Genomic DNA, 25,147 nt, shown 5'->3' with positions numbered 1-25,147 from the left:
TGAAGTCACTCATTTTAATGATTTAACTCCGTCTTCAGCGACGTTAAACTTTTACTAAATGACATTTATTTGTACACTACTTAATTTTCGCGTGAAAAAAATCTGAATAATTAGTTTAACGGAGTGCCTAGCTTTACGGTGAAATACATTTTTCTATTTTTAGGACCCCCTGAAACAGTTGAAAGACCTGACTCAGCTAAAAAATCAACTGGCAGAAATTCAGAAGCGAGTCGAGAACGAAATTTCCGCAGGAGTCCCTCAGGTAAGTTATTATTCATTACTAGAATATTAGTTTCCAAACTTGTTTCACTAAGTACCCCCTCAGAAAAAAACGTGGCTGTCCACGTATAAGGACCAACATCAGATTACAGTATGTAGGCCTAAGTAACCATTAAAAATCAATCAGTCAATTAATGTTTACTTATATAGCCCTAAATCAGAAGTGTCTCAAAGGGCTGCACAAGCCACGACGACATCCTCTGTTCAGATCCCACATCAGGGCAAGAAAAACTCAACCCAATGGGACAATGAGAAACCTTGGAGGGGACCGCAGATGTGGTCACTACCGGGCGACCGGTGCAATGGACGTCGAGTGGATCTAGCATAATTTTGTGAGAGTCCAGTCCATAGTGGATCTAGCATAATATTGTTAGAGTCCAGACCATAGTGGATCTAACATAATAGTGAGAGTCCAGTCCATAGTGGCTCTAACATAATAGTGAGAGTCCAGTCCATAGTGGATCTAACATAATAGTGCGAGAGTCCAGTCCATAGTGGATCTAACATAATAGTGTGAGAGTCCAGTCCATAGTGGATCTAACATAATAGTGCGAGAGTCCAGTCCATAGTGGATCTAACAGAATAGTGTGAGAGTCCAGTCCATAGTGGATCTAACATAATAGTGAGAGTCCAGTCCTTAGTGGATCCAACATAATAGTGAAAGTCCAATCCATCGTGGCTTTAACATAATAGTGTGAGAGTCCAGTCCGTAGTGGATCTAACATAATAGTGAGAGTCCAGTCCATAGTGGATCTAACATAATAGTGTGAGGGTTCAGTCCATAGTGGATCTAACATAATAGTGTGAGAGTCCAGTCCATAGTGGATCTAACATAATAGTGCGAGAGTCCAGTCCATAGTGGATCTAACATAATAGTGAGAGTCCAGTCCATAGTGGATCCAACATAATAGTGAGAGTCCAATCCATCGTGGCTTTAACATAATAGTGTGAGAGTCCAGTCCATAGTGGATCTAACATAATAGTGTGAGAGTCCAGTCCATAGTGGAACTAACATAATAGTGTGAGAGTCCAGTCCATAGTGGATCTAACATAATAGTGCGAGAGTCCAGTCCATAGTGGATCTATTATAATAGTGTGAGAGTCCAGTCCATAGTGGATCTAACATAATAGTGAGAGTCCAGTCCATAGTGGATCCAACATAATAGTGAGAGTCCAATCCATCGTGGCTTTAACATAATAGTGTGAGAGTCCAGTCCGTAGTGGATCTAACATAATAGTGAGAGTCCAGTCCATAGTGGATCTAACATAATAGTGTGAGGGTTCAGTCCATAGTGGATCTAACATAATAGTGTGAGAGTCCAGTCCATAGTGGATCTAACAGAATAGTGTGAGAGTCCAGTCCATAGTGGATCTAACATAATAGTGTGAGAGTCCAGTCCATAGTGGATCTAACATAATAGTGCGAGAGTCCAGTCCATAGTGGACTTAACATAATAGTGAGAGTCCAGTCCATAGTGGATCTAACATAATAGTGTGAGAGTCCTGTCCATACTGGATCTAACATAATAGTGTGAGAATCCAGTCCATAGTGGATCTAACATAATAGTGCGAGAGTCCAGTCCATAGTGGATCTATTATAATAGTGTGAGAGTCCAGTCCATAGTGGATCTAACATAATAGTGTGAGAATCCAGTCCATAGTGGATCTAACATAATAGTGAGAGTCCAGTCCATAGTGGATCTAACATAATAGTGTGAGGGTTCAGTCCATAGTGGATCTAACATAATAGTGTGAGAGTCCAGTCCATAGTGGATCTAACAGAATAGTGTGAGAGTCCAGTCCATAGTGGATCTAACATAATAGTGTGAGAGTCCAGTCCATAGTGGATCTAACATAATAGTGCAAGAGTCCAGTCCATAGTGGACTTAACATAATAGTGAGAGTCCAGTCCATAGTGGATCTAACATAATAGTGTGAGAGTCCAGTCCATAGTGGATCTAACATAATATTGTGAGAGTCCAGTCCATAGTGGATCCAACATAATAGTGTGAGAGTCCTGTCCATACTGGATCTAACATAATAGTGTGAGAATCCAGTCCATAGTGGATCTAACATAATAGTGAGAGTCCAGTCCATAGTGGGGCCAGCAGGAGATCATCGAGAGCGGAGACAGGTCAGCAGCGCAGAGACGTCCCCAACTGATGCACAGATGAGTGGTCCACCCTGGGTCCCGACTTTGGACAGCTAGCGACCTCACCGAATCTGTGCCCCCCCCCCCCCCCCCCCCTTCGTGGAGAGGGAGGCAGAGCAGAAAAGAACCGGCAGATCAACTGGTCTAAAAGGGGATCTATTTAAAGGCTAGAGTATCCAAATGAGTTTTAAGATGGGACTTAAATGCTTCTAAGACAAGGTAGAGGTTTTATTTAACAAGTATATTTAATATTTTGGCCACTGTAACATTACACGCAGTTTGAACAGTAACCTTGTGTTTGAATATGGGAAAGTAAAACTTTAATCAAGTATTTTGTCAGCGTACCAGTAGTGTTTGAGAATCACAGGACTACAACACAGGGAATGGATGGTTTGGAACATGACTTTAATCATCATTATCATATGGGCGCACGCAATTCCGAGCGACTTCCAGTTTCCCACAAACAGCGATAAAATTCAGGGCGGTTAGTAATACTGTTTACATTTTTAATTACCGAAAAACTGTCATTTATTAATGCATTTTAGGCAACACTGCTTATTTCCTGGAAATGGCGCTGGCGCACTTGCGTCGTTCGGCTTGAAATAACATGGCGGAACACACCTATACGGACTTTGCTACAGAGTCTTCCACTTGGAGTAAAGAGAGCGGAGCGCTTGGTTTAACTTCCTTTTCTTTTGCTTTATTTCCGTGGAGTCTCGGCGTGCGTTTAAGAGCGCACCGCTGTTTGGAAGATGGCGACAGGTGTGGACAGTATTGGAGACGCATCTGTCCCACACTAAATGTATACAGCGAAGGAGAAAACTTTTTGATTTATTAGTTTTCTCAATACAGCGTCCATCAGCTGCTGAGACTGAGAGTTAATGAGGTGAGCAAACATGCAGCAGCGATGTGTCGGAAAACGTTGCCTCAACTTGTTTATAAAGTCTTTAGTTTGTTTACTGGGACGCCAGCTTGTCCTTTATTTAACTGCAAACTGTATTAGTGTTCAAGTAACATCAATACTAGCTTTCACGTTTTGTCATCGAATTGAACGCAGGCTGTGAAGATTCTGTATTCCATGTGAGAGGTATCAATCCTTTTTATTTTTGTTGGCCAACACAACTACGAACACTATTTTTATTTATATGGACAAAGAGTGCATTTACGTTTTATGGCCATCAGGTGCCCCCTTGCAAAATTTTTACATTTGTTTATCTCTTATGTCCATAAAGTGCTATCTTGCACAATTTTCACATTTATTGTATTTATACAGTACAGGCCAAAAGTTTGGATACACCTTCTCATTCAATGCGTTTTCTTTATTTTCATGACTACCGTATTTTTCGGACTATAAGTCGCAGTTTTTTTCATAGTTTGGCCGGGGGTGCGACTTATACTCAGGAGTGACATATGTGTGAAATTATTAACACATTATTGTAAAATATCAAATAATATTATTTATCTCATTCACGTAAGAGACTAGACGTATAAGATTTCATGGGATTTAGCGACAGATTGTTTGGTAAACGTATAGCATGTTCTATATGTTATAGTTATTTGAATGACTCTTACCATAATATGTTACGTTAACATACCAGTTGGTTATTTATGCCTCATATAACGTACACTTATTCAGCCTGTTGTTCACTATTCTTTATTTATTTTAAATTGTCTTTCAAATGTCTATTCTTGCTGTTGGCTTTTATCAAATACATTTCCCCCAAAAATGTGACTTATACTCCAGTGCGACTTGTATGTTTTTCCTTCTTTATTATGCATTTTCGGCCGGTGCGACTTATACTCCGAAAAATACGGTGTTTACATTGTAGATTGTCTCTCAAGGCATCAAAACTATGAATGAACAGATGTGGAGTTATGTACTTATCTGAAAACATGTTTTATATTCTAGTTTCTTCAAAATAGCCACCCTTTGCTCTGATTATTGTTTTGCACACTCTTGGCATTCTCTCGATGTGCTTCAAGAGGTAGTCACCTGAAATGGTTTTCACTTCACAGGTGTGCTTAAAGTTGAAGTAGTTCAAAATTGCGTGCGCCTATAAAAAGTATGTTGGTGTAAAACCGCTCATTTACATACCTGCCAACTACTCCGGTTTTCCCGTAATTAGTACGGTTTTCATCAACCTATTCCGGGTTACGGTTGCAGTGATAAAAAATACGGTTTTTCATTAATTAAAAAAAAAAAAAATTTTTTTTAAGTTTTATTCACGAAATCGCGTAACAACAATGACAATCGACACTGCTTCCCGTAACTTCCTATCGAGCCATTCCGAATGCCATGCGCGAGGCTATTTATAGCACCGCTGCCAAGCACGAGGCCATTGTTTCCAAACGAGCGAACGATCATGGAATCAGCCGGAGAAAAATCGCAAACGAGTCTTAAACCGAAAAGAAAACTGCAGTCATTCCGTGAAGAATATTCAAAAGCCTATCCGGGAATAATTATCCGTTCCAAAAAGGGTGAAAACTACGCGAATTGCACCTTGTGCAGACAAGATTTTTCGATCGGACACGGAGGAATTAGCGATGTAAAAGACCACGTTGGGACAAAAAAACACAAGTCTAAAGCCGTTGCTAGCGATACAAGTGGAAAACTTTCAACGTTTTTCGTCGCCCAAACAGATTCTTTGGATGTGATAAATGCCGAAGTTTTATTTACGGAGGCAAAAATTGAGCATGGACTTCCAATCGCATTGGCTGATCACATGGGACAGTTATTTCGGAAAATGTTTCCCGACAAAATTTGGATTTTAGCCACAAAAAGGTAATGACACCAATGTTATCTATTGGAATTGTTTAGTACTGTTATACTGTTAAAAGTGTTTATACTATTTATGTTTTCAAGTCCAAGTTGAAGAAATCTTGTTAAATGTTGACAGCATAACTACCAAAATACAGAAGTATGTCCTTAATATTTTTGCAGTGCTATTTCTGTTGAAAAGTTAAAATGATTACATTAGAGATGTGATGTGCCACTTTTCAAGTGTCTGATGGCTTAAATTAATTTTCATTAATGTTTCATATTTTGAATTCTTTTGAAAGGCTTACAAAAAAACTACATTTGAATTGTAATTCCATGCTATTGACAGGACTATTAATTTTAATGAAGTTAGCTTACCATGTTTACAGTATGATAATTGTGATATTTTTTTACAATTGAACAAGGCAGTAGATTATACAAGCTTGGACAGAAAGTTAATAATGACTCCAATTTTTTTTTTTATGGAATTGTTTAGTACTGTTTTACCATTTGTTTACTGTAAAAAGTGTTTATACTTTCAATGAACAAATTGAAGTCTTGTGAAAGGTTGACAGGATAACTGGCATTAACTGTCAAAATAATTTCAAACTATTGAAGTTATCTTACAGAATAAACATGTCAATCAACCCATATGATTTTTGCTGTAATATTTTTGTTTTGAAAAGTCACTGTGACTGATAGAAAAGTGATGGTTTTAGCAACATTTTAACCTGTCTGAATGCTAATAATCATTTTGCGTCGGGGGGCGAACCTGAACCCCCCACCAGGACTTTGTCCTGGACCTACCGGGGCCTACGGCCCCTGGACCCTGGCTACTAGGTTTTTCTGATTTCAAAAGTTGGCAGGTATGCATTTAGCAATTATGAATGTTCAAGCGTTGAAGATCTAATCTGAGTACCATATTTTTCGGACTATAAGTCGCTCCGGAGTATAAATCGCACCGGCCGAAAATGCATAATAAAGAAGGAAAAAAACATATATAAGTTGCACTGGAGTATAAGTCGCATTTTTTGGGGAAATGTATTTGATAAAAGCCAACAGCAAGAATAGACATTTGAAAGGCAATTTAAAATAAATGAAGAATAGTGAACAACAGGCTGAATAAGTGTACGTTATATGAGGCATAAATAACCAACTGGTATGTTAACGTAACATATTATGGTAAGAGTCATTCAAATAACTATAACATATAGAACATGCTATACGTTTACCAAACAATCTGTCACTCCTAATCGCTAAAGCCCATGAAATCTTATACGTCTAGTCTCTTACGTGAATTAGATCAATAATATTATTTGGTATTTTAAGCTAATGTGTTAATCATTTCACACATAAGTCGCTCCTGAGTATAAGTCGCACCCCCACCCAAACTATGAAAAAAACTGCGACTTACAGTCCGAAAAATACAAAAATGATAGTTGCACATTACTTAGGTAGAGGCGCGTTAACAAATATCCAGTAACAAATGTGTTTGCATCATTGCGTTATTACTTAACTTAATGAATTATTATGGCCACTAGGTCATAGTATAAGTCAATTCAAGATGGTTAATAATGAATAGATTAGTGTTTTCATCCATTGTTTTCTGTTTGAGTCATTTCATATACTGTATTTTTCTGAGTATAAGTCGCTCCAGAGTATAAGTCGCACCGGCCGAAAATGCGTAATAAAGAAGGAAAAAAACATATATAAGTCGCATTTTTGGGGGAAATGTATTTGATAAAAGCCAACAGCAAGAATAGACATTTGAAAGGCAATTTAAAATAAATAAAGAATAAAGAATGTATGTTATATGAGGCATAAATAACCAACTGGTATGTTAACGTAACATATTATGGTAAGAGTCATTCAAATAACTATAACATATAGAACATGCTATACGTTTACCAAACAATCTGTCACTCCTAATCGCTAAATCCCATGAAATCTTCCTCCCCGGTGTCGCCTCTGGTATGTCCTTTCTTTCTGCTGCTCGATCGCCGTTCTCTGCTGCATATTTCACTACGTCCAGCTTGTAATCTGCAGAATATGATTTCCTTTTCGCTGCCATTTTAGTTCAGCCCTTCTCAGTTTTTATAAGTTACCGCCAGTGTTGATGTGATCCATTTTAATAGCTACGGCAGTAGCATATAGCATATAGCTGTTAGCATCTCATGACCCACAATGCACTCCTGCCATGACCCTCCCCCGCTGAATTCTTCTTGGTTGACGTGTGAGTGACGATTGCTGACATTTGCTTTGTGTCTTACGTGAATGAGATAAATAATATTATTATGTGTTAATAATTTCACACATAAGTCGCTCCTGAGTATAAGACGCACCCCCCGGCCAAACTATGAAAAAAACTGCGATTTATAATCTGAAAAATACGGTATGTTTTTTTGTTAAGTGTTGATGTATTGAATTCCTCTCGCTCGCAGGGGGGCTCGCTGTTTGGCGCGCCGTTCCTGAAGGGCTTCCTGGCTGGTTACGTGGCGGCCAAACTCCGCTCCTCCGCCATCGTGGGCGTGCTGCTGGGCACCATCACTGGCATGTACGCGGCGCAGAACTACCAAGTGCCCAATATTGAAAGGACGGTGAAAGAGTTGCTGAGCAACCTGACAAAAGGGCCAAAGTAGAGCCTCTGACTGGACTCAAATAAGAAAGACTTCCTGCCTGCCATGTTTTTTCTTATTTAATTTAGTGATAATGATTGTGATCCGGAGTGAGAGGACGAGGCACAGGAGGCGGTGGCTAACAAGGCTCCAGTGGGGGGCCCTCTTATGCGTGATGGTCCTCATCTACGGCTCTCACGCGCCTCTCATCGCTCTGAGCAAAGTAGACCAGCACGTGCCCTTTGACCCCTCCTCCTGCGTGGTCATGATCGAGCTGACCAAGCTGCTCGTCTCGTTCGCCGCTTTCGCCGCAACCGACGGTGCGTCCGCCTCGCTCGCCCTTCCCTCCCTAGCCCTGGCGGCGCCGTACGCCGTCCCCGCCGCACTGTACGCCCTCAACAACAACCTGGTGGTCCTCATGCAGGCCTACATGGATCCCAGCTCCTTCCAGGTCCTCAGCAACCTTAAAATCGCCGCCACGGCTCTGCTTTACTCACTGTGTCTCGGCAGGAGGCTGCGCCGGGGTCAGTGGTTCAGTCTGGGGCTCCTGATGGCGGCGGGAGCGTGCCACAGCTACAGCAGCCTGGGTCCAGCGGAGGGGGCGGCGGCCAGGCTTTACATCACCGCATGGGGGCTCTTCCTCATGTCGGTGTACTGCTGCGTCTCTGGGCTGGCGGCTGTTTACACAGAAAGGACGCTGAAGAGCCAAAATCTTCCACTCAGCCAACAGAACCTCTACCTTTATGCGTTTGGTGTGCTCATCAACGGGATGTCGTCCCTCTCCGCCCTGGCAAGCGACAAGAGCTTCCTAGAAGGATACTCCTGGCCCGTTTGGGCCATCATTGCAGGGCAGGCGGCGAACGGCCTCCTGATGTCCGTGGTGCTGAAGCACGGCAGCGGCATCACGCGACTATTCGTCATCTCCTGTTCCATGCTGGTCAATGCTTTGTTGTCCTGGGCCTTCTTAGGGCTGCAGCTCACCTTCTTCTTCCTTCTGCCCGTTTCCACGGTCGGCCTGGCAGCTTACCTTTACTACACATAGCTGAAACTCCAATCCCTGCTGAAATGTGTGACTATGTCTGCCTTTTCATCCTGCACTAATGTGAACGTGACTTTTTCATTAGGTACGCCTGCACAATCTTTGCATCATTGTTTCCACATTACTTTAGATCAGGCTTGGGCAATTATTTTGACTCGGGGGGGCAAATTTAGAGGAAAAAAATGTGTCTGGGGGGTCGGTATACCTTTTTTTAGGAACACTAATACAAAACCTGACAATAATGTCTGATTGAATGCTGAAAACGTTATGACAGACCGCCTTAAACGGAATGGAATTAAAAAATGTTCAACTGAATGAGACCCAGAATGCATACCTGCCAACTTTTGAAATCAGAAAAACCTAGTAGCCAGGGTCCAGGACAAAGTCCTGGTGGGGGGGTTCAGGCTTCGCCCCCCCCCCCGACGCAAAATGATTGATTGCATTCAGACAGGTAAAAATGTTGCTAAAACCATCACTTTTCTATCAGTCACAGTGACTTTTCAAAACAAAAATATTACAGCAAAAATCATATGGGTTGATTGACATGTTTATTCTGTAAGCTAACTTCAATAGTTTGAAATTATTTTGACAGTTAATGCCAGTTATCCTGTCAACCTTTCACAAGACTTCAATTTGTTAATTGAAAGTATAAACAGTATAAACACTTTTTACAGTAAACAAATGGTAAAACAGTACTAAACAATTCCATTAAAAAAAAAATTGGTGTCATTATTAACTTTCTGTCCAAGCTTGTATAATCTACTGCCTTGTTCAATTGTAAAAAATATTCTGTGCCTAAAATTCACATTTCTATCACAATTATCATACTGTAAACATGGTAAGCTAACTTCATTAAAATTAATAGTCCTGTCAATAGCATGGAATTACAATTCAAATGTAGTTTTTTTGTAAGCCTTTCAAAAGAATTCAAAATATGAAAAATGAATGAAAATGAATTTGAGCCATCAGACACTTGAAAAGTGGCACATCACATCTCTAATGTAATCATTTGAACTTTTCAACAGAAATAGCACTGCAAAAATATTAAGGACATACTTCTGTATTTTGGTAGTTATGCTGTCAACATTTAACAAGATTTCTTCAACTTGGACTTGAAAGCATAAATAGTATAAACACTTTTAACAGTATAACAGTACTAAACAATTCCAATAGATAACATTGGTGTCATTACCTTTTTGTGGCTAAAATCCGAAAAACGTTGAAAGTTTTCCACTTGTATCACTAGCAACGGCATTAGACTTGTGTTTTTTTGTCCCAACGTGGTCTTTTACATCGCTAATTCCTCCGTGTCCGATCGAAAAATCTTGTCTGCACAAGGTGCAATTCGCGTAGTTTTCACCCTTTTTGGAACGGATAATTATTCCCGGAGAGGCTTTTGAATATTCTTCACAGAATGACTGCAGTTTTCTTTTCGGTTTAAGACTCGTTTGCGATTTTTCTCCGGCTGATTCCATGATCGTTCGCTCGTTTGGAAACAATGGCAACTGGTGCCTCGTGCTTGGCAGCGGTGCTATAAATAGCCTCGCGCATTTTAAAAAAATATTTTTTTTTAATTAATGAAAAACCGTATTTTTTATCACTGCAACCGTAACCCGGAATAGGTTGATGAAAACCGTACTAATTACGGGAAAACCGGAGTAGTTGGCAGGTATGCAGAATGCGATGAGGTGGCGACTTGTCCAGGGTGTACCCCGCCTTCCGCCCGATTGTAGCTGAGATAGGCTCCAGCGCCCCCCGCGACCCCAAAGGGAATAAGCGGTAGAAAATGGATGGATGGATGGACCCAGAATGTACATGAAAATAAAGAATGTGGGATTTACAATATTAACAATGAAGGATAAAACACTGAATATTGACAACATATGCACATCACACCCCCTCTCCATCCACATATTTTACAATCAAGGGAAACGCAACAAACACTGCAAAATATAAACACGAAGGGTAAAAAGAAAACACCGACAGTCTGATAAATCACTAAGCTTTAGAACTTTGTTGTAAAAATCTCCTTCCGCGTCTGTCCCTGACACCCACATTTCAGGCTCTGGAAACACTCTGTGGAAACGCTCCCCACCCACACTGCTTGGTGCCTCGTCTGAGCTGCTGTGACTTAGATACCATACCAACTTTATTTATAAAGCCCTTTTAAGACAAGCACAGTTGAAAAACAAAGGGCTGTACACCACAAAGAAATGGAGGCAAAGGACCGACTAAAAAAATAACATTTAAAACAGAAATAAAAATAACATTTCAAACAGAAATAAAAATACACATTTAAAAAGCAAATATAAATTAAAGCTGCAAGCAGCATTGGTCGGGCCCGCGTATTTGGCAGGTGCTAAGTGTCCCAATACTTTTGTCTACTTTTAGTCTGAAGTGTCCCAAGACTTTTGTCTAGTGTACCTACCTTGTCTGCATTGTGTGGGCACGTTGGTGCTTCCTGCTTTTGAGCAGCCATCTTAAAAAAAACAGCAGCGCAGCAGCATCAGTGCAGCGGGTCTTTGAAGGGTCATAAAATCAAAACCGGAGCAGGTATTAAAAAGCTGTTCTATACTTTTATACACAAGGGTTCAATCTCTCTCCTGTGTTAGTTTGAAGCCGAAACAACAAACACGCTCAGAGGAGATAATGTTTGAAGAAAGGTGACCGGTTTTTACAAAAATGTTGTGTTGAAGGGGGAATAGCAAGCTTCTTGTAGATATTTGCTGGGGGTTGTCAATTTATGAAATGTAGGTCTAAGTGAGACCTACGGAGAGGATTTTGTTTCATGTCTCTCCGACCTTCCCAGTGGGAGTTACAGGCAGTTTTGTCATTTTTTTCTTCCGAGGAGCAGTTTTTTCTCCGTTTTATTCAAAAATTGCTCTAGAGCGCAATTTTTAAATTTGGGGTTAGGGTTTTTTATTAGATCACAATTTTTGCCAGTCCTGATGTGTGCGTTCAGTTTGGCGAGTTTTGAAGCGTGTTAAGGGGGTCAAATTACAGCTCAAAAAGGCAAGAGTGACTGTTTTTAGTACTTTTTTGTCTTGAAGGGGGAATTGCCAACTTCCTGTTGATTTTTGCCCGAGGATATACAATTATGAAAACTAGGTCTAAGTCAAACCTACATAGAGGTTTTTGTTTCGTGTCTCTCCGACCTTCCTAGTGGGAGTTACAGGCAGTCTAGTTTGTTTTTTTTCCTAGGGGGCGCTAGAGCGCAATTTTGAGTTTTGGGGTTCGGTTTTTTTATTAAAAGACAATTTTCGCAGGTCCTGATGTGTGGGTCAAATATGGTGAGTTTTGAAGCATGTTAAGTGGGTCAAATTAGTGCTCAAAGAGGCGGCGGAAGAATAAAGAAAGAATAAAGAATAATAAAACGTTACAATAACAATAGGTCCTTATGTCCCATTGCATAAGGACTCCCTGTGGGAGTCCTTTTGCAATGGGCCATTGCGGGCCCTAATAATAAAACCTTAGAATAACAATAGGTCCTTATGTCCCATTGCATAAGGACTCCCTGTGGGAGTCCTTTTGCAATGGGCCATTGCGGGCCCTAATTACCCTAAGAACAGTTTGTTCGATAAAAACAGTTTAAAATTTAAAAACAGTTAAAAAAGTTAAAAGCTAAAAACAGTTTAAAGTCTCATGCTGGGTTAAAAGCCAGTGAATAAAAATGGGTTTTAAGAAGGGTCTTAAAAATAGCCAAAGAAGGGGCCTGTCTCACATGGAGAGGGAGATCGTTCCAGAGTTTGGGACCCGCAACAGAGAAAGATTACCATAGTAACTAATTACATTACCATAGTAACTAAATACATTACCATAGTAACTATTGTATCATGCAAAATGCGCATTCCTACCATTTAAATACTTATTATAGTTTAAGACTTACGATCATTAGAAAACATGAGTGCACATCATAATGGCAGCTACACTTTCCATCTTAAATATCTAAAAACATTATTTGGGAATGTCCGGCGGGCCAGATTGAAAATTCAACGGGCCGCATGAATGTACCCCGGTCTGTTGTAGATTGACAAACATTTATTGGGTCAATATGTTTAATATTTCGGTGTAACAGTGCTATAATGTGCCTCTACCACAATAATAGGAAGAACCACTGCAATAGACTTTATAAAGGAAGCATGTTTGTAACAGCTCTTGCGTTGGATGTCATTAGATCGTGCAGGTGCACCTACAGAAGTGTCTAGTCAGCGCTATTTTCCTTGTTGCATCATTGACAATATTAAGATGTTCAAAGTCTTTTTTTTAAACAATAATACAAATAAATGTTCTTAAGAGTGTTGTTTTTTGAATAAAGGATTTGCTGTTCCAAAATTAATTATAAAAGCAATTGAATATATAACATACCGGTAACAGTTAGAAATGCTACCTCAGTAGAAACATTTAAGTCCCATCTCAAAACTCATTTGTATACTCTAGCCTTTGAATAGCCCCCCTTTTTTAGACCAGTTGATCTGCCGTTTCTTTTCTTTTCTCCTCTGCTCCCCCCTATCCCTTGTGGAAGGGGAGACACACAGTGTCCATGGATGGGGTGCTGGCTGTCCGGGGTCGGGACCCGGGGTGGACCGCTCGCCTGTATATCGGTTGGGAACATCTCTGCGCTGCTGACCCGTCTCCGCTCGGGATGGTTTCCTGCTGACCCCACTGTGGACTGGACTCTTACTGTTATGCTGGATCCACTATGGACTGGACTCTCACAATATTATGTTAGACCCACTCGACATCCATTGCATTCGGTCTCCCTAGAGGGGGGGGGGGGGTTACCCACATATGCGGTCCTCTCCAAGGTTTCTCATAGTCATTCACATCGACGTCCCACTGGGGTGAGTTTTTCCTTGCCCTTATGTGGGCTATACCGAGGATGTCGTTGTGGCTTGTGCAGCCCTTTGAGACACTTGTGATTTAGGGCTATATAAATAAACATTGATTGATTGATTGATTGATACAGCAGGGGTGTCCAAATATGAGTGCTGATATCAAACATTTTGTGAATATTCATGTATTGAAAGACAAACTTTAATGTTATTACAATTACTGTCAACTTGCCAGCTTTTTTTTTTTTCTATTTTCAAATTTACGCTGGGTTTGAATTTGATTTCTACAATATGTAAATATAAGCAATCTTCAAAAAGCTGTACTGTGCTTTTGGACACACATTTTAGATCAAATCTTCATGAATTAAATGTGAAATATTATTTTTGGTCCAATTAAATTGTGAACTATTTTAATTACATAGAAATTATTTACTTAGTTTTAATGAACAATACATTTAAATATATATATAGTTAAACATTTGTTAATAGTATTAAGATAGTTTTATTTATACAGTATATATACACATATGTTCATTATACATATGTATATATAAATATATATATACATTTAAGTATATAGTTAAACATGTGTTAATAGTATTGATGTAGATATATTAATACAGTATATATATATATATATATATATGTGTATTAGAGATGCGCGGTTTGCGGGCACAACTGCGGAGTCCGCGGATTATCCGCGGATCGGGCGGATGAAATTTTAAAAAATTAGATTTTATCCGCGGGTCGGGTCGGGCGGTTGAAATAAAAAAAAATTAGATTTTAAATAGATTCAGGCGGGTGGCAGTTAAACCAATTGGGAAATATATATACATAGTTAAATGTTGTTACCCACATACGAAAAACGAGCAGGCACCTGCAGCATATGCCACAACAGAAGAAAAAAAAAAAAAAGAGATGGACACTTTTACGGAGCGGAGAAGGCCCCCGACGCCTCGCCGGGGTCCGGGACCTAGGCCCCTTCCCCCGAGAGGGCCCCACCGGGAGCCGTAGCTGAGGCGATCCGCGAGAAGGGCCCGACGCACGTCCAGGGTCACCACCGCGCCCACCGCACCGACACCCCGCCTCGTCCGCCTTCGCCGCGGCCGGCGTCACGCGCAGCAGGTAAGCAGCTTACCTGCCCGCCACCCCCGTGGCCGGGGGCTCGTAACAGGGGTCACTCCGCGCGCTCCGCCCGCGCAGCTTACCTGCCCGCCACCCCCGTTGCCGGGGGCACGTAACAGGGGTCACTCCGCGCGCAGTGCGCTCACGAAAGGGGTGGGGCTCACCCTGGTTGATATAGACAGCAGCTGTACGGTGGCCATGGAAGTCGGAACCCGCTAAGGAGTGTGTAACAACCCACCTGCCGAATCAACTAGCCCTGAAAATGGATGGCGCTGGAGCGTCGGGGCCCATACCCGGCCGTCGCCGGCAGCGAGACGCGCTTGGAGGTGCGCTCAGCGCGGCTCCCATATGATTGCGCACTGGTGTGCGTCTGGGTCGTGACAGCGTGGCACACGAATGTCTGTGCTGCATTGGATCAGTCTCCTTTCTTTAACAGGCAAAAGCTTTATAACCTCACTAATGCCTTGCATCGTCTATATTAGATATATAACAGCAGGCGGGTGCGGGCGGATGCGGTTCTGATCAAATGTTACATCGGGTGGATGGCGGATGGTTGACGACTTTCTGATGCGGTTGCGGATGAAATAATTGCCTATCCGCGCATCTCTAATATATACATATATATACATATATACTGTACATATACATATATGTATATATATGCACATATATATATATATGTGTATATATATATATATGTATGTATATATATATATATATATACATATATGTACAGTATATATGTATATGTATATATATATATATATATATATATATATATATATATATATATATATATATATATACACACACATATATATATATATGTATATATATATATATATATATATATATATATATATATATATATATATATATATATATGTGTGTGGGAAAAAAATCAAGACTATTTCATCTCTACAGGCCTGTTTCATGAGGGGGGGTACCCTCAATCGTCAGGAGATTTTAATGGGAGCATTCGCATACCATGGTTTGTATAGGGCACAGAGTGGGTGGGTACAGGCTGGCCTAGGGGCGTGGTGATTGGCTCATGTGTTACCTAGGAGGTGTTTCCGTCTGTGGCGGCATGTTGTTACAATTTCGCTGCGCTTGTTGAGGGATGACAGGTCTGGACGGTAAATAATAAACAGTTTCTCTTTCAAGCATAGGTTGCATCTTTTATTACCACTATTGTAAGGTGTGCTGGATGCAAGAATTTGCCATGTTATTGAATATTCAACATTATTGTCTTTGAGGTCCCAAATGTGTTTGCTGAGCTCTGTGGTATTTCGCAGGTTTTTGTTCCTGAAAGAAGCCTTGTGATTGTTCCATCTGGTTTTGAATTCTCCCTCGGTTAATCCTACATATGTGTCGGATGTGTTAATGTCCTTGCGTATTACCTTAGATTGGTAGACAACTGATGTTTGTAAGCACCCCCCGTTGAGAGGGCAATCAGGTTTCTTTCGACAATTACATCCTTTGTTGGTTTTGGAGTCGCTCTGTCTGAGGGCCGACGGCTCATTTGCAATTGTTTTGTTGTGGTTTGAGATGATTTGTCGTATATTGTTCATGCAGCTGTAGCTCAATTTAATGTTGTTCTTGTTGAATACTTTTCTTAGGATGTTGTCTTTGGGAAAGTGTTTGTCAATCAGATTGAGGAATTTGTGTCCAATGTTCGTTGAGACGTTTTTGCTGTATGGGGGGTTGTACCAGATGATGTCGTTCCGTTTTCTGTTCTATATATATATATATATATGTATATATTACATAATACCATCCATATTTATTGATTGGCATTTATGATTGTGTTAATTAAAATGATAAGCGAGTGCTAGCCTAATTAAAAGATATGAAAATGTTTATGGTCATTCATGTCATGTCAGTCATGTTTTAAGGAAAATGCAGAGGTGTGAAGACCTCTCTTGGTTAGTGTGTCCTTCAACTCTCCCAGAGCTGCAGTAGAGAAAAAAAAGAAAGCCTTAGAAAACAAAGACTGTGTAGGTGCAGGTTTCAGACACACGCACCGTGAAGCAGTTGTTTGTTGTCAGCTTGCAGCTGCTGGTTCTGAGCAGATAGATAGACCGCATCCTGCACCGCCTCCAGGAGCACACTTCTGTATCTCACCTCTGACATCCTCCTCACATCCTCGCTTGACTCATGGAACCTCCTCAACACCTTCAGGCGGAGACGGGAAAACAAACAAGATTTATACGTGCTAACCAACAGGTGGAACCAAATCACTACAGTCTGAGCTTTTTTTCCCTGTCACTCACACACCGAATGACCTGGGCAGATGCAGCTGTGTCTCAAAAGTTGTTAAGTCATCAAGCAACTGACATACCATTAATAAAATAGGATCATTAATTATGATCTGACTGTTCAGGAATAATGTCTCATATGTACTCTCTCCTTTCATTTAATATAATTTTAATGAAATGGAAAAAGTTATATTTGACATAATGGATGGATAATTTTAAATAGAAAAAATTAAGAAACTTCAACTCTTTTTTTTATACACTTTTTAAATTTGTTTCAATAATTGAATTCCAATGTTATTCATTGGATCATTCAGTGCAAACTAAACATACATCATTTTTTGGAGACTAAAAAACATATTTGCATAACTTAATACAATTTTAATTAGAAAATACATTTACTAATAAACACACATGAAAATGATGGAGAAAACAAATGCTTTGACACTTGAAAAAAGTAAACTTGTTTTAATAGGTTTTAAATAATTGAATTGTAATTCTGTTTATTAGATAATTGTGTCTAAAATATACATAAAGATACAGATCAACTAGATTTTTGAGACACTTAATTATTTTAAACATTTTAAATGTTATTCAAATAATTGCATGTTAGCAAACAATTCAAGTATAATTTTATTAACTAGATCATTTTCTGTAAAATAGACAAATATACAAAATTACGTTTTATTTAGACATTTTAGATACAAAAAATATGTAAACAATTTGATTACATTCCAACAAATTAGACCATGTACAAGGAACACTTTGAAAACACATCAAATTTCAATGGTGGAAAAAAAATAAAGTGGGATATCTATACTGATATGGACAATTTAATGTCTCAAGAACAAAAGGATGCCACATCTTTTGATGGAAATAAAAGCTTTAAGCCTACAGAGGGCTCAGTATATACAGGTAAAAGCCAGTAAATTAGAATATTTTGAAAAACTTGATTTATTTCAGTAATTGCATTCAAAAGGTGTAACTTGTACATTATATTTATTCATTGCACACAGACTGATGCATTCAAATGTTTATTTCATTTAATTTTGATGATTTGAAGTGGCAACAAATGAAAATCCAAAAATCCGTGTGTCACAAAATTTGAATATTACTTAAGGCTAATACAAAAAAGGGATTTTTAGAAATGTTGGCCAACTGAAAAGTATGAAAATGAAAAATATGAGCATGTACAATACTCAATACTTGGTTGGAGCTCCTTTTGCCTCAATTACTGCGTTAATGCGGCGTGGCATGGAGTCGATGAGTTTCTGGCACTGCTCAGGTGTTATGAGAGCCCAGGTTGCTCTGATAGTGGCCTTCAACTCTTCTGCGTTTTTGGGTCTGGCATTCTGCATCTTCCTTTTCACAATACCCCACAGATTTTCTATGGGGCTAAGGTCAGGGGAGTTGGCGGGCCAATTTAGAACAGAAATACCATGGTCCGTAAACCAGGCACGGGTAGATTTTGCGCTGTGTGCAGGCGCCAAGTCCTGTTGGAACTTGAAATCTCCATCTCCATAGAGCGGGTCAGCAGCAGGAAGCATGAAGTGCTCTAAAACTTGCTGGTAGACGGCTGCGTTGACCCTGGATCTCAGGAAACAGAGTGGACCGACACCAGCAGATGACATGGCACCCCAAACCATCACTGATGGTAGAAACTTTACACTAGACTTCAGGCAACGTGGATCCTGTGCCTCTCCTGTCTTCCTCCAGACTCTGGGACCTCGATTTCCAAAGGAAATGCAAAATTTGCATGGTTGGGTGATGGTTTGGGGTGCCATGTCATCTGCTGGTGTCGGTCCACTCTGTTTCCTGAGATCCAGGGTCAACGCAGCCGTCTACCAGCAAGTTTTAGAGCACTTCATGCTTCCTGCTGCTGACCTGCTCTATGGAGATGGAGATTTCAAGTTCCAACAGGACTTGGCGCCTGCACACAGCGCAAAATCTACCCGTGCCTGGTTTACGGACCATGGTATTTCTGTTCTAAATTGGCCCGCCAACTCCCCTGACCTTAGCCCCATAGAAAATCTGTGGGGTATTGTGAAAAGGAAGATGCAGAATGCCAGACCCAAAAACGCAGAAGAGTTGAAGGCCACTATCAGAGCAACCTGGGCTCTCATAACACCTGAGCAGTGCCAGAAACTCATCGACTCCATGCCACGCCGTATTAACGCAGTAATTGAGGCAAAAGGAGCTCCAACCAAGTATTGAGTATTGTACATGCTCATATTTTTCATTTTCATACTTTTCAGTTGGCCAACATTTCTAAAAATCCCTTTTTTGTATTAGCCTTAAGTAATATTCTAATTTTGTGACACACGGAATTTTGGATTTTCATTTGTTGCCACTTCAAATCATCAAAATTAAATGAAATAAACATTTGAATGCATCAGTCTGTGTGCAATGAATAAATATAATGTACAAGTTACACCTTTTGAATGCAATTACTGAAATAAATCAAGTTTTTCAAAATATTCTAATTTACTGGCTTTTACCTGTATGTATATATATATTCATTTCTAAGAAAGTAAAGAAGTGAACACATCATTTAAAAACCTTAAAGAAACATCACCACAGTACTTGCAGTAACGTGTTATACCTGCAGGCTTTCTTCCCTCAGCTGATGCATCTCACTTTGGTGCCCTTCATTCTGGTCCTGCAGGTCTTTCTGGGCCTGCTGGGCCTCAGCTCTCAGGGCCTCCACCTGCAGCACCAGAACCTGCCTCTCTCTGCTCAGCACCAGCAGATCTCTCTGCGCTCCAAAGCTCTGACAACGATAAGAGCTTCATTACACCTCACCCCATGTCTTCTCTTCACACACAATCATCCATTTCTTCGGACTGACTCAGCATCGTCTCCTAAGATGGACGACACTGAATCATCCGAAAGCTCTACAGTACATCTCATCATCTTACTGGAAGCTGCTCTTTTGCCAAGTCTTTCTCCATCTTCTCCACCTCCTGCTGAATTAATCTCCCGCCGAGCTCCTTCACTTGCCTCCTACGCCCGTGTGCATGGCGCCCTTCCAGCTGCTAAAAGGAACAAATAAGACATGAGGGCGTCTTGCAGCGGCACACATGAATCTCATCAACAGCCTAGAAAAAGGATTAGCAGGATTAAAAAATGATGTTTACTTGCAGGCAGAGGTCACACTTAATTGCAGCTGTCTTCTTCTCTCGGAGAGATTCCCTCACTTGCAGGATCTTTGTTATTCGCTCCTGGACTTTTTCAACACTCTCTCTGTCTTCTGCAGACGTGACACATACACAATAATGTACTTACGATATAGTATGGTTAAAGATCGCTAAACTCAGCAAGAGGTACAAGTAATAATGTTCATTTGCTGTGTATTTATATAAGTAGTTCATATCTAAACATGTGTCTAATATATTAATGATTTCATTTAAAGGGGTTCAATCAATCAATCAATCTTTATTTATATAGCCCTAAATCACAAGTGTCTCAAAGGGCTGCACAAGCCACAACGACATCCTCGGTACAAAGCCCACATACGGGCAAGGAAAAACTCACCCCAGTGGGACGTCGATGTGAATGACTATGAGAAACCTTGGAGAGGACCGCATATGTGGGTAACCCCCCCCCTCTAGGGGAGACCGAAAGCAATGGATGTCGAGTGGGTCTGACATAGTATTGTGAGAGTCCAGTCCATAGTGGATCCAACATAATAGTAAGAGTCCAGTCCATAGTGGGGCCAGCAGGACACCATCCCGAGCGGAGACGGGTCAGCAGCGCAGAGATGTTCCCTGCCGATGCACAGGCGAGCGGTCCACCCCGGGTCCCGACTCTGGACAGCCAGCACTTCATCCATGGCCACCGGACCTGTGCCCCCCCCCCCCTCAAGGAAAAGGGGAGCAGAGGAGAAAAGAAAAGAAACGGCAGATCAACTGGTCTAACAGGGGGGCTATTTAAAGGCTAGAGTATACAAATGAGTTTTAAGATGGGACTTAAATGCTTCTACTGAGGTAGCATCTCTAATTGTTACCGGGAGGGCATTCCATAGTACTGGAGCCCGAATAGAAAACGCTCTATAGCCCGCACACTTTTTTTGGGCTCTGGGAATCACTAATAAGCCGGAGTTCTTTGAACGCAGATTTCTTGCCGGGACATATGGTACAATGCAATCGACAAGATAGGACGGAGCTAGACCGTGTAGTATTTTATACGTAAGTAGTAAAACCTTAAAGTCACATCTTAAGTGCACAGGAAGCCAGTGCAGGTGAGCCAGTATAGGCGTAATATGATCAAACTTTCTTGTTCTTGTCAAAAGTCTAGCAGCCGCATTTTGTACCAACTGTAATTTTTTAATGCTAGACATAGGGAGCCCCGAAAATAATACGTTACAGTAATCGAGACGAGACGTAACGAACGCATGAATAATGATCTCAGCGTCGCTAGTGGATAAAATAGAACGAATTTTAGCGATATAACGGAGATGAAAGAAGGCCGTTTTAGTAACACTCTTAATGTGTGACTCAAAGGAGAGAGTTGGGTCGAAAATAATACCCAGATTCTTTACTGATTCGCCTTGTGTAATTGTTTGGTTGTCAAATGTTAAGGTGGTATTATTAAATAAATGTCGGTGTTTAGCAGGACCGATAATCAGCATTTCCGTTTTCTTGGCGTTGAGTTGCAAGAAGTTAGCGGACATCCATTGTTTAATTTCATTAAGACACGCCTCCAGCTGACTACAATCCGGCGTGTTGGTCAGCTTTAGGGGCATGTAGAGTTGGCTGTCATCAGCATAACAATGAAAGCTAACACCGTATTTGCGTATGATGTCGCCTAGCGGCAGCATGTAAATACTAAAGAGTGCAGGGCCAAGAACCGAACCCTGAGGAACTCCGCACGTTACCTTAACATAGTCCGAGGTCACATTATTATGGGAGACGCATTGCATCCTGTCAGTAAGATAAGAGTTAAACCACGACAAAGCTAAGTCTGACATACCAATACGTGTTTTGATACGCTCTAATAAAATATTATGATGGACGGTATGGAAAGCAGCGCTAAGATCAAGAAGCAGCAACATAGATGACGCATCAGAATCCATCGTTAGCAGTAGATCATTAGTCATTTTTGCGAGGGCTGTCTCCGTAGAGTGATTTGCCCTGAAACCGGATTGAAAAGGTTCACAGAGATTGTTAGACACTAAGTGTTCATTTAGCTGCTGTGCGACAATTTTTTCGAGGATTTTCGAAATAAAGGGAAGGGTTAAAAGAACAGTCAATTGCTTACTTGTTAGAGCACTTATTGTTGTGTTTTTAGTGTTTTTCCTGCTTTCTCCTCTTGTCTACACCTGTGCTTCTAGTGATTTGTCCTCGGCGAGGGGCGGACCTTGATGCACACCTGCTCACAATTAGCACTCCGGTATATAGGCACGTCACGGTCAGCTTGGCCTCGCCGGTTATTGTCTCCTGCACCTCCCACGTGCATGTGCCTGCTTCGTTTCATCAGTCCCGGTATGTTGCCACTCCTTATTCCTGTAATCCCTCACCTCTTTGTGCTTGCTTCCTAGCCCCCCCTGAAGTAAAGAGGATTTTTGTGTTGGACTTATTGCTGTGTTCAGTGCGCCCTGGCCTACCTCCCTGCCGACCACTGTGGAACCTGTTTTTGTTGATTATTCATGGTGTGCATTTTTTGCCCCATCGCCTTTTGTTGTAATTGTTGGACTTATTAAATATTCCCCTTTTTTTATTCAACATTGCCTCTCGTCTCTGCATCCTGGGATCACCGTGATCAAATCCTAACACTTATTGTGCTTTCATCTACAAAAGCCAAAAGCAGTGAAGTTGTCACGTTGTGTAAATGGTCAATAAAAAGAGAATACAACAAATCCTTTTCAACTTATATTCAATTGCAGTGACGTGCGGTCACTGGAGGCGGGGCCTCACCTGCCATCATAGAAAGAAAAAAAATGTAAAAAGAAAAAAAATAATTAAATTGTTATATGTATCCAGTGATTATACTATGAAGTTATTTTCCATTTAACTTCACCATTTTTAGATTATTTTTATTCAAAATCGCTGAATTTTCACATTTGCCGTTCAAATACTGAGAAGAGACGGTGCGGTGATCAGCAGCCAGTTGAGGCACGTCACTCAGTGCCTCACCATGGATTGCGCAATGACTCGGCTAACTGCTGGCCTGCTGTGCAGTGAGACCGTATTGCTATATGAATTATATTATACATTTCCATAGTTTAGTTAGCTGAGGTATATAATGTACAGTGTATTTTGTCAACAACTGTATGTGTGTAAAGTATTTCTTGTGCTGAGCGATCATAAAACTGCTGCGAAGACGCACTGTGTGAGGCTCGCAGTAATCCCGCCTCCTGGTGCCGGTTAATGCACCCCCGCCGCAGAATGCACCCCCCGACGGGAGCGCCACACCAACCAAAGCCCACACCCAAACCCTCCACGTGCAAGACCGAATCCACCCAAAAAAAGTTACTTAACAAGAAGCCAAAAAGTGCAAAAACAACATTGCTCGCGCCGGAGGAGCCGTGAACGACTGCAGGGACACAACATTAGGTACACCTGCAGACTGCAGCACGGATTTCATATTTCATTCATTCACAACTCCTCCAAAACGAACACCACTGTTCCCGCACTTATAAGTAAAGGTAAGACCATAATAACGTTTTTTTAATTAAATGTGCTTTTTTGTGTGCTACAGTTTGTATGTGTAAAGTTAAAGTTAAGTTAAAGTAGCAATGATTGTCACACACACACTAGGTGTGGTGAAATTTGTCCTCTGCATTTGACCCATTCCCTTGATCACCCCCTGGGAGGTGAGGGGAGCAGTGGGCAGCAGCGGCACCGCGCCCGGGAATCATTTTTGGTGATTTAACCCCCAATTCCAAGCCTTGATGCTGAGTGCCAAGCAGGGAAGAATGCTGGTATGAGCTTTTAAACATAACCCGTTAACTGCTGCCAATCAAATGGTGAATAAGATACTCTTTAGGGTTCATATGTTTGTAAATCTGACTGTGATGAAGTCAGTGCCTCACCAGCCATCAACCTCACCGCACGTCACTGCTCAATTGAATAGACTGCAACGACAAGATATTTCATGTTCACACTGAGAAGCTTATTTTATTTTGCAAATAATCGTTAACTTAGAATTTAATAGCAGCAGCACATTGCAAACAAGTTGGCACAGGAGCATTTTTACAAGTGTGTTACATGGCCTTTCCTTTTAACAACACTCAGTAAACGTTTGGGAACTGAGGAGACACATTTTTGAAGCTTCTCAGGTGGAATTCTTTCCCATTCTTGCTTGATGTACAGCTTAAGTTGTTCAACAGTTGTGGTATTTTAGGCTTCACACATTTTCAATGGGAGACAGGTTAAAGTTCAAGTTAAAGTAGCAATGATTGTCACACACACACACACTAGGTGTGGCGAAATTATTCTCTGCATTCGACCCATCACCCTTGATCACCCCCTGGAAGGTGAGGGGAGCAGTGAGCAGCAGCGGTGGCCGCGCCGAGGAATCATTTTTGGTGATTTAACCCCCAATTCCAACCCTTGATCCAAGCAGGGAGGTAATTGGTCCTGCTTTTATAGTCTTTGGTATGACTCGGCCGGTTTGAACTCATGACCTACCCATCTCAGGGCGGACACTCTAACCACTAGTCTGGACTACAGGTAGGCCAGTCTAGTACTGCACTTTTTTACTACGAAGCCACGCCGTTGTAACACGTGCAGAATGTGGCTTGGCATTGTCTTGCTGAAATAAGCAGGGGCGTCCATGAAAAAGACCTTGCCTGGATGGCAACATATGTTGCTCCAAAAGCTGTATGTACCTTTCAGCATTAATGGTGCCTTCACAGATGTGTAAGTTACCCATGTCTTGGGCACTAATACAACCCTATACCATCACAGATGCTGGCTTTTGAACTTTGCGCCTAGAACAGTCCGGGTGGTTCTTTTCCTCTTTGGTCCGGAGGACACGACGTCCACAGTTTCCAAAAACAATTTGAAATGTGGACTCGTCAGACCACAGAACACTTTTCCACTTTGCATCAGTCCATCTTAGATGAGCTCAGGCCCAGCGAAGCCGGCGG

General features: G+C 41.2%; 3 protein-coding genes across 7 annotated transcripts in view; 2 read left to right on the top strand and 1 right to left on the bottom strand.

The window, feature by feature from the left end:
• The window catches only part of LOC140677576 (SLC35A4 upstream open reading frame protein-like), a 31,619-nt gene that overhangs the window by 391 nt on the left and 6,081 nt on the right, over window positions 1–25,147 (top strand). The window contains exons 2-3 of one of the 2 annotated variants that reach the window (XM_072912426.1): window positions 164–262; window positions 7,631–7,828. In XM_072912426.1, coding sequence (XP_072768527.1) covers window positions 164–262; window positions 7,631–7,828 — 297 coding nt within the window. Of the gene's footprint in view, window positions 1–163; window positions 263–7,630; window positions 7,829–25,147 lie in introns of those variants that run through there. The other variant, XM_072912427.1, reaches the window with a different exon arrangement.
• Window positions 7,899–8,931, top strand: LOC133577100 (probable UDP-sugar transporter protein SLC35A4). The gene has a single exon (XM_061930662.1). The coding sequence runs from the start codon at window positions 7,899–7,901 to the stop codon at window positions 8,844–8,846; it is 948 nt and encodes a 315-aa protein (XP_061786646.1). The 3' UTR covers window positions 8,847–8,931.
• LOC133577097 (kinesin-like protein KIF3A) overlaps window positions 16,612–25,147 on the bottom strand; it is a 53,636-nt gene continuing 45,100 nt past the window's right edge. For all 4 annotated transcript variants that reach the window (XM_061930660.2, XM_061930657.2, XM_061930658.2 and 1 more), the window contains 5 exons: window positions 20,193–20,305; window positions 19,974–20,090; window positions 19,658–19,825; window positions 16,825–16,975; window positions 16,612–16,753 (listed from right to left, as the gene is read on the bottom strand). In XM_061930660.2, the coding sequence (XP_061786644.1) occupies window positions 16,680–16,753; window positions 16,825–16,975; window positions 19,658–19,825; window positions 19,974–20,090; window positions 20,193–20,305 (623 nt within the window). In that variant the 3' untranslated portion in view covers window positions 16,612–16,679. The remainder of the gene's footprint in view (window positions 16,754–16,824; window positions 16,976–19,657; window positions 19,826–19,973; window positions 20,091–20,192; window positions 20,306–25,147) is intronic.

The sequence above is a fragment of the Nerophis lumbriciformis genome, linkage group LG36 (assembly GCF_033978685.3).
Source record: "Nerophis lumbriciformis linkage group LG36, RoL_Nlum_v2.1, whole genome shotgun sequence".
NCBI classification, from domain to species: Eukaryota; Metazoa; Chordata; class Actinopteri; order Syngnathiformes; family Syngnathidae; genus Nerophis; species Nerophis lumbriciformis.
Note: the sequence above shows the minus strand (reverse complement) of the source record. Positions and strands in the feature narration are given on the sequence as shown.

Bases quoted from the DNA above. Each gene is read 5' to 3' on its own strand.
- LOC133577100 (XM_061930662.1), top strand. From the start codon at position 7,899: ATGATTGTGATCCGGAGTGAGAGGACGAGGCACAGGAGGCGGTGGCTA.